Source organism: Lynx canadensis, chromosome C2, assembly GCF_007474595.2.
Source record: "Lynx canadensis isolate LIC74 chromosome C2, mLynCan4.pri.v2, whole genome shotgun sequence".
Classification (NCBI taxonomy): Eukaryota; Metazoa; Chordata; class Mammalia; order Carnivora; family Felidae; genus Lynx; species Lynx canadensis.
The window spans coordinates 93,160,742-93,170,892 of NC_044311.2; the positions used below are offsets into that span (position 1 = coordinate 93,160,742).

Genomic DNA, 10,151 nt, shown 5'->3' on the forward strand with positions numbered 1-10,151 from the left:
GGTATATTTGTTAAATGGTCAAGCAGATTAATTTCTCATGATTGGTAAATCTCTTAAGTCCCGAAGAAGACCAGAACATATAAAAAATGAGAGAGGAGTGCTATTTGGTGATGATCACGCATAGTTTCTGAGCGTCCGCCAAAGCACGGGAAATGCCACAATAAGTTTGGACTTGTGAAGAACATTGTAATTCTGAAATAGCTCTGTGGCCTTTCAGACTCTTTCTAGACTTGTTTTTTAAGCAGCCTGTGCCTGAATTACGAAAATGATTGTTTTTCTTGAGGAAGGCTTACAACATGTGCATAGACAGAAATTGATGTTATCCCTGATGATAGAATTTGGATGATCATTGAAGAGTAAAATTCCTGCTAAGAAAGACATATCTAAGAAAGACCAGGAGTCATGAAGAAAACATTTTAGACATTGTTATTTACTGATTATTGGAAAAGACATGTACCTGCCCTTGGAGAAAGGTTCTGTGTCATATACCCTGCCACCTGTCTATGTGCCATACCGATGAGTTAATGAATGTAATATGGTCTGTGCATGGACCCTGTGCTGTAATGTTTGTGCTTATTTGCATGAAAATAGGAGTAGAAGTAGCTATTAAGTGTTTTGAAGGAAATTAAATGAATTACACGTAACCAAATTAAGAGATATAAACATTTCTTCCCCAAAGGCTGAGTTAAATATATAGAAGGAAGGCTGGAGGGCAGGAAAAATCAGGAATTTAGAAAAGAAGTTTAGTTTTTTTAGAGTAGCCATTGGAATGATAAACTCAACACCTAATCCTTACGTGAAGAGTTCCTGTGTGTTCTTGGGTTTTTTTTGTTTCTTCCTATAATTAAGAAAATTCAAACAAGAAAGATCCAAGGACCAAATGTTACATTCAGCCATAACAGTTGTTTAACTCATCATAGGATATAGCTATAGCCTCTAGGGAGGCAAAACTTCTGGACTTGTTTTTTAGTGTCACCAGCTTGTATGGTCAAGGGCAGTATGACTTCTAGGGAGATGGCTCATAGAAGTTACCCATCCCAGTCAAGCCACTTCTCTTCTTGCTCAAGGCTTAGCATGAAGTGCTAGGGAGAAAATTTGCCCAGCTGTGTATTAACAGTCACATACATGATGACACAGGGACGTGGCTGGACTAGCCGACTGAACAGCAGTCTTGTTGCCTACCTGAGAGGCAGTGCTGCCCCAGATGCAACTAAATAACTGCTTAAATGTTAATAGATGCTGTGGAATAATAATGGAGTTTAAAAGGGGGGGGGGGACTTAGAAAGTGAACAGCTGAACTTGATTTAGGCATAGCGCTTCTGCCTCAACACTGACCCGTATTACATTCATTGCCTCCACCCATTTTACACTTAAGCAGATGGCACATTATAACACGGTTCAGAATTTTTAGCAAGTTTCGCAGCTGTGCGATGTTCATTTATTTTCAAGTGAGCTGACTCCCAACTGAGTATTCATGCATGTACTGTTAATCCCAGTTGTAGCAAGAGTTTTGACATAAGTGGGGTCTGGCCCCCTAAGTCTATAACTTAACTCAAAGACACTATCTTTCCTGCACCAGGACCAGGCCAAGGCATGGGTTTAGCTCTAAGCAGAAAGAAATTCGGATTTCATGGTATTGGCCGTATTTAAAACAACATTTTTAGATACAGCTTGGAAGACCACCGGCTCACAGTCTGCAATTCGGGCAGTGTGCTTTTCTCTTCGGGCTGTTACAGCACTGCTCATGCTCTCTCGGGACTTTTGATTTGCAGATGCTAATGCTGGAGACCGTGGACAGACCAACAGCGCTGCTTCTGCATCAGCTTCCAACTCCACCTGAACAGCCCCCAGCGGCCAGCTGCACAGGAAAAACCACCAGTTACTTGAGTGTCACTCAGCAACACTGGTCACGTTTGGAAAGAAAATTAAAAAGAGAAAAAAAACCTGCTCATTTTAGTGTTCAATTTTTTTATTATTATTGTTGTTCTTATTTAACCTTGTAAAATATCTATAAATACAAACCAATTTCATTGTATTCTCACTTTGAGGGAGATCCAGGGGGTGGGAGGGGTTGTGGGGAGGGAAGCGGAGCACTAGAACACACAATCTCTCTCCCACGACAATCTTTTTTATCAAAAGTCTGCTGTTGTATACTTTAAAAACAGGACTCCTGCCTCATGCCCCTTCCACAAAGAAGAAGACTTTGTTCTGTGCTGAAGTTTTTTTGAACTTTGTTTTCTTTTCAAGTCAAGTGTAAGACTTTGGGCTAGTGCACAGCTTGAAATTGGTTGGGAGCTTTAGCAGGTATAACTCAGTGGGGACTTAAATGTCACTTGTAAAATTAATCCATATCCTCTGGTATTTGAAGACTTGCCTTTGGCATATTGGTGGCAGGTGTGGCAGACAAAAAAGGAAATGTGTATCATTTGTATGTAACCCAGGGAGGTCAATAAAGTTTGAAGATTCTTAATTGACTTGATAAGGTCTTGTTTTGCTCGTAATCAGTGCTAGTGGTGAAGAAACTCAAGAGGAGGCGATCAGAGGAGCAAGCGTGCTCCGAGTGCAGGTCTTTGTTTGCCTGACTGAAGGTTCTCTGCAGATCTTAGTACAGTTTAACCTAGTGGCCTAGGAGAAGGCTGAGAGGGTGTTGAGCCAGTGTCTCTGGCTGCAGCGGTCAAAAGCTGATGAACCTGGAGGAAGGGCACAGGCCAAGGCCAGATCTCAGCACTGTGAACGAATTTGTCCAGACTTGTTTCTAAAGTTGCTTCCCTTGGAAAGAGACACTTGAGAGGACATTATAGTTAAATAATGTGAACTGTAACAGTCTACTGGTTTATTTTTCATATTTTTTTAATTACAAATTGAGCTTGCAGAAATTGCCACATTCTGCACATAGTTCTAATTTTAAATCCAAATCTAGAAATCTGTATTTAATTTCAGCTTTTTTTTAACCTCATGCTTTTAAATTTTTATTTATTGATGTATGTCAGATAGACCATTATGATTTTAGATGGTAGGAATTTTAAGAACTACACATCAAAATGGTATAAACAGTCACGTGTACTGCTGACTTTATAGGAAAGCTGATTATATAAATGTGTGTATGTATATATGTTATATATACATAGATTCAATACTGCCTTTTATTTTTGTTTTTGTCCACAGTATCAAAATCAACTGGTTGAAGCATGAGAAGAAGAATGTTTCCCCCCACACCCAGTTAAGAGTTTTTGTTCTGTTCTCTTTGTGTATCAGTGAACGGTGTAAGACTCAGTCTCTGTTTTTGAAGAAAAAGCAATATTCCTTGGAAAGCAAAGAGGATTGAAGGATTATGTTTGCAGTGAGGAAATAGATTTTCACAACTAGTTTGTTTTATACTTTTAAGGTTGCCATCTTTGTGGGCCTTATATACTCGAAAATGAACCTTAGTCACCTTGGTGCTTATGGGCCATTACTTGACCTATGAATCTTTAAGGCACAATCAGTTGTACTTTACATTTAAAGATCACTTGAGTGATGGCCGCCTTTCCTTTCTACCACTCTTTCCCTACACACCTTCCAAGGTTAGCTGATGACTGCAGGGCTGAGGAGCTGAGCCCTAGACTGTGTGTAGCCTCCCTTCACCCTCATTGCCACCTGAGGTCATGTTCCGGGTCTTGCGCCCTCCCTGTGATTGGGAAGTGGAGTCTCTTGGCGGCCCTCACGCAGGTCCCAGTTCCCTGTCCTGCTTCTTAACCAAGTGTGTGTGACTCTCCAAGAGAGTCCTACTGCCTGCTGAAGTGAACCAGTACCCGGAAGGGCAACTGTGAGCCGTCTTAGTTTTCACTCACTGTTTAGCTAAGCTCTTAGGCCACAAAAAGGGTTTCTCAAACCTCTGGTTGTATCAGAGTTCGTGAGAAAGGAAACACACTCAGTCAAACCAAATCAAACAAATTGACTTTTACATTTTCTAATGGGTTTCTGAGAGCTAATTAAGATTTGAAAGAAGTCTGAATCAAAGTATTTGGCTGGGTAATTCCTACAGGGAATGGCTTTGATAGACCATTTTCAGAAAAGATTTATAGAGAAGCTGAACAGCAGGTCTCTGACAGAGAAGTAAACCTGCTTTCGCACCAGACTGCCCAGCCAAAGATTTGGACACAGACACTACTCTGGACTTGGTATACCCACTAGAGTCCATAAAAATCTGTGCTTGTTTTGGGAAACACTCCCCCCTCCTTTGCCCCCATAATTGGGGTAAGAGAAGAAGAGAGAAAAGTATAATGCTTTTCTCTCATCTTATTGTGTGTGTGTGTGTGTGTGAGGGCTGAGGTGTGTGATTTTTCTTTCTCAAGGATCATGGCGGTATCACAGAACTCTTTTATACAAGTGAGATCCAGGTCTCTGAATATCTTTTTGTAAATAATAATAATAATAATAATAATAATAATAAAAGCTCCTCACCAAATTCAAGCTTGTACATTATATTTTCTTTCAGTGTTTTTAAATTTAAGTTTTATTGTTTTGTATGTAAATATGTGGACCCAGGAACTGTTATTAATGAGCAAAAAGTTACTGTTCAGGGCAGTGATTCTGTTTAATAATCAGACAAAATGTAGACGAGCTTTTTAAAGCCATATAGTTTTAACTCTGTACAGTAGGTACCGGCCTGTATTATTGTAACAATAACTCTAGCAATGTATAGTGTATCTATATAGTTTGGAGTGCCTTCGCTTCCATGTGTTTGTTTTTTGTTTTTGTTTTTCATTTTTTAAGTTTTAATTGGTTTTTCTATCCATGTGTCCCTGTCCCGCCCCTTTCCCTTTGAAATACTAGCTCGCTCCTAACAGTGTCTTTGCCCCTTCCACAGTTAATTTCAGTGATACCATGCTCAGGCGTGGAAAGAGGAAACCATGTTCATGATCTCATTTCATTTAAGCCCTGCCTTGGTTTTGGTTCTGAACAGTTGTTTCCTCCTCAGTCAGTACCAGTGACGAGTTTCATTTCATACTTAAGTCCATCCAGGGACTTAGTGTAGTGCCAGCGAGCCCTAGATCTGGAAGATACCGAATAGATTCGAGTTTGCTCATCTCTTCCCCAAATCCTAACCATGGGTCTTACAGACAGCAGATTCCGGGAGCCTTACATGCCCTCCTCTTTATCTGCTTCCCTCCTGATAGAGAGAGAGAGAGATGGTTTTATAAATCAGAGTTTCTTAATAGTATTGAGTTTTGATACATCAGTGGTCTAAAATGCTACAGTGCAATTAATTACTAGCAGTTACTGCACGGAACTCCAGCGTGCTGATAGAGGGCTGTCGTTGTAACAAGGGAACTTTTAGCCCATCCCCTCCCTCCTGCCACCTCTACCCCTGTTTAGTAAAATGTCATTTTAATTTCGTTCTTAAAAAAATAAGTTTAATTCTTACTGTGTGCCCATCATGAAGGCCTTTTTTGAAAGAAAAAAATCAAAATCATTTGTTTTGCCTCCGAGTACTCCATATAAGATGTCTTGAGTAGTAGAAAAAAAAAAACTTTACCAAACCAAAGGTTGCTATTTTTGAAACATCGTGTGTTCATTCCAGCAAGGCAGAAGACTGCACCTTCTTTCCAGTGACATGTTGTGTCAGTTTTTTAAGTCCTCTTAATTTTTAGACACATATTTTTGGTTTGTGTTTTAACAAAGCCTACCTGACCAGTCATCTTGTCTGCACCAATGCAAAGGTTTCTGAGAGGACTACTGTATTCTCTATCCCTGTGGATATAAAGACACTGGCATTTCATTTCTTTTTCCCTTTCCTTTTTAAGGGATTTAACTTTGGAATCTTCCAAAGGAAGTTTGGCCAATGCCAGATCCCCAGGAGTTTGGGGGTTTTTTTCTTTGTTTTAAACCAAAATTGTATCTGATTTCTATTGTTGATGTTAGTGATCATCTAATCACAGAGCCGAACACTTTCTCCCCTATATAGAAAAATAAAGTAAGCATGCTTTCCAATAAAATCTGTCTTTTCTAGTAGAAACCTGAGCCACTGAAAATAAGAGAAAAGCAGAATAGAGTCCCAGACTAAGGTCTACGTTTGAGAGGCTTTGAAAGTAATCCCTGGGGTTTGGATTATTTTCACAAGGGTTATGACGTTTTATTCACGTTTGTTGCTCCGTTTTGTACCTCTGCAATAAAAGCAAAATGACAACCAGTACATAAGGGGTTAGCTTGACAAAGTAGACTTCCTTGTGTTCATTTTGTTTGTTTTTTTTTCTTATTATATCTGTCTACAGGCAGATACAGATAGATGTATGAAAATGTGCTTGCCTGTAAAATTTGCATTTATAAGTGTGTTGCCGATGGATCACTTGGGCCTGTACACATACCAATTAGCGTGACCACTTCCATCTTAAAAACAAATCTAAACAAAATTTATTATATATATATATATATATATATAAAGGACTGTGGGTTGTATACAAACTATTGCAAACACTTGTGCAAATCTGTCTTGATATAAAGGAAAAGCAAAATCTGTATAACATTATTACTACTTGAATGCCTCTGTGACTGATATTTTTTTCATTTTAAATATAAACTTTTTTGTGAAAGTATGCTCAATGTTTTTTTTCCCTTTCCCCATTCCCTTGTAAATACATTTCGTTCTATGTGACTTGGTTTGGAAATAGTTAACTGGTACTGTAATTTGCATTAAATAAAAAGTAGGTTAGCCTGGAAATGAAATTAAAATTCACAAGTGTGTGGTCTTTATTTCAGTACCCAACCCTCTTTTCTTCACCCTACCTATTCTGCTACTGCGGTATATAGTCACATCACCATCTCCGTTCCTCCAATTAGAGAAACATGGATCTTTGTTATAAAAATCGAGATGCAAACACTAGTTCTCCTTCTTTAAATGATCTTATTGTATGGCCCCAAGAGGTGCAGCTTCCATCTTGGAAACCTTTGGATTTGATGTAGAGGAAGCTTTGCAGACACTGCTTTGAAAAGAACGAAATGTCCCTGAAAGGGACAAATTTTTAAAATGTGTATAAGCTGCTGTCTTCGATTACTGTGTTCATGGTTTGGTGTAGCTGTATTTTCTTTTAACTTTCATCCCATTAGTAATGGTCTTTGGGAGTATCTGTAAAATATATGAACACCACAAACAGTGGGGCTGTACCTCCCAGGTTACCAACACATGTTGTGTTTGAATCTGCTCATTTCCAATACTGGATGATGTATGTAAACATGTTATGTCTCTTAGTGCAAAAAGAAACATCATTTTTTTAGGGCTGGCTCACTCTGTCAGGCCTAATCTAAAGGCTAGATATAAAGTCATGTGACTGCTGCTTCAATAAAAACAAATTTATATTGGATAAAGTCTGCTCTCTATTTATTTTGTTTATGGTGGTGGTATGGGATTGGCTGATATCTGTAAAATAGTTAAATATGTTCACCAGTTGCCAGGGGTTTGGGGGGAAGGAAAGGAATCCATGCAGACCTAAAGATCACACTTGTGGGATGGGCCTCCTGATGGCATTGAAATGCATTTGTTTGGGATTCACCACTGTTTTATTTCCTGCCTTATTTGGAGTTGGAATTGAGCAGGAGACCCTTTTAACTTAAAATCCTGGAAAGTGCATTTTTTTTTAATATGTAAGGTCTTCCAAAAAGTACTGAGTAACCTGTCCTTTGGATCGTGTTTCAAGAGAGCAATGATAGCAAATGCCATTTTACAGGTGCACTAGAAGAGTAGTTGGGAAAGGGAGGGATCAGATGGCAGAGTTCAGGGAGAAGTTTGTGAAAGGAAGTGACCAAAAGTGATGATGTGGCCACCCATTTCTCAGGTGTGAGGTATTCATCCACCCCCTAGCACCTACAGATTTAGAAGCACTGCGGGCATGTTAAGGGAACGTGTCCAAGGCAAAACGGAAGCTGGTGTGTAACATGACATGATGAGGCCCACAAGTCAGCAGCTGGGAAGGGATGATCAATCAAATGTATGTTTCTCTTTACATCCTCTTTTCTCCAGAAAAGAGAGGCCACCCCGGGCCTTCCCACAAGAAAACGTTATCAAGGCTTTAGTTGGGCCCATAAAGTCTGGGGCAGGTAGAGACTGGCCGCAGAGTGCCTCTGATAAATGGGGGAACCAGAAGGCAAGCAGTACTTACTTAGAAGGGCTTTTCTGCCTAATTATAGGGATGGACTCCATCCTCACCTAAGGCAAAACCTAGTAAATGAATAGCAGCCATTGCGATGCCTAGAAACGGACAGTTTTAGGTGTTCAAAGGCTCAGGAAAGGGAGTAATACAGTAATCCAAATGTTAGAGAGTAGGCAAGTTGAACCTGGCTCCGAGCCCTATAAACTCAAAATCCACAAAGTATTCTATGTGAGCTATTTGGTGTTTCTCACCTCGAATCTAAACTACACTTGGACTACAATAGTTTTTATAATATACATAGCTCCTATGTTCATATCCATTCAGCTGCCCACATATTTTTAAAATCAATATGAGCACATGGGAGTTTACATCTCATCTTAATTTCACCTTACTGTAGCCTACATTTAACAACTGTTCTGGGCTCTTGAATTCATAGCACACTCAAAATTATTTCAATGGGGGAAGAGGAGATGCATGTGATTTATGAATACAGTTGAATGAAATTTATATTTCCAAAAGAGTATAATTAGACAAAATTCCCGGGAACAAAATCTGTATTCATTGTATCTGGAGAGAGGAGCTCTTTTTTCCTCAGTTTCTTTTCTAAAAATGAGTGTGTTCTATATCCTTGATGCAGAAGAGGCTGATAAGTCTGGAGGGGTGGAAAGAAATATGCTTGCTTGATTTATAGTATCAGTGATTTCTTATGTTCTCAAAGTTTGGCCACCTTCTTGTAAAATGATAAACAAGTATCTGTTCCTCAAAATTCAGTTATAACACTTATAGCTTCATTTGCATCAAAACATTAGACATTTAAAATTAATTCAATTACTACGTTTAAATTTTTTATATATATGTACACAAACACATACACAATTGGGGAGATGTAGCATTTTTATATGGTTTTTTTTTTTTAAATAATATCTGAATTTTCAACGTTTATTTATTTTTGGGACAGAGAGAGACAGAGCATGAATGGGCGAGGGGCAGAGAGAGAGGGAGACACAGAATCGGAAACAGGCTCCAGGCTCTGAGCCATCAGCCCAGAGCCTGACGCGGGGCTCGAACTCCCGGACCGCGAGATCGTGACCTGGCTGAAGTCGGACGCTTAACTGACTGCGCCACCCAGGCGCCCCTGGTTTTTACATGGAATAATCGTGAGCAAACCAGGTGAAATCATTGTTATGTTTTTACACCAATAGCCTTTAGATGTGTAAAGGGCAATAGTAAAATAAGTAGTAAAGAAATATATAATAATACTTCTATTTTCCCACCCCCACATTTCTTTCTCCCCCAGAAAAGAAGGCAAAAAAAGGTTTACATCTCTAGCCAAAAGTTATTTAAGTCCTCTTGCCTTTATTTGACACTGAACTCAGGAACCTATTTGCTAAGCCTGTCCTTGGGTATAGAATGCCTTTTGTGAAATTAGTCAAAATATAATTTGCACAAAGGGCAAAAACATTTTTAGTCAAAATGGCTATAAACAACGCACTTTCATACTCTGTAGCTTTCAAAATAGATGTGTAAACAGGAACATACGGTGCATGTGTATCTAGACGGTTTATTAACTGCCTGCCAGTGTAGCCTTGTCACACAAAGCACCCCTGTTTTCCAGCCTCAGGAGAAAAGCCAAGCCCCAGTCCATATGCGGAGCAGACCTACACCAAGGCACACACATATGCACACAGCCAGTTCGGTCCCACGAACACACGTTCCAGAGATCCCTCACTTGGGTCCTCAAGTGCATGCAGAACCCCACATGGCATTCACAGAAATTCCTTGTGTTTCTTATGTCAATTATCACTGTTTTTGATCAAAGCTATTTGTGTTTCTGCTTTGTTAGATTGAACTTGAAAGTATTGAAGGTCGGGAACCATGTCTGAGTCAGCATTGTATACCCCACGCCGAGCTGCAAACTGTTGGTGCTTACTAATGTGTTTGAATGGATGCAGAGACACAGAATGAGGTGCCCAGAAAGAAAGAAGAATAGACACAGAAGTCATGACAAGCTTCTGCCGTTTGCTA

At 39.5% G+C, this 10,151-nt stretch overlaps 1 protein-coding gene across 3 annotated transcripts in view; it reads left to right on the forward strand.

The window, feature by feature from the left end:
- Positions 1–6,711, forward strand: part of GSK3B (glycogen synthase kinase 3 beta) — a 196,671-nt gene extending 189,960 nt beyond the window's left edge. For all 3 annotated transcript variants that reach the window (XM_030330443.1, XM_030330441.1, XM_030330442.1), the window contains one exon: positions 1,773–6,711. Coding sequence is in view for 2 of the 3 variants with exons in the window: in XM_030330441.1 (XP_030186301.1) it covers positions 1,773–1,840 (68 nt within the window). In the remaining variant the exon portion in view is untranslated. The remainder of the gene's footprint in view (positions 1–1,772) is intronic.
- Positions 6,712–10,151: the final 3,440 nt, after the last annotated feature.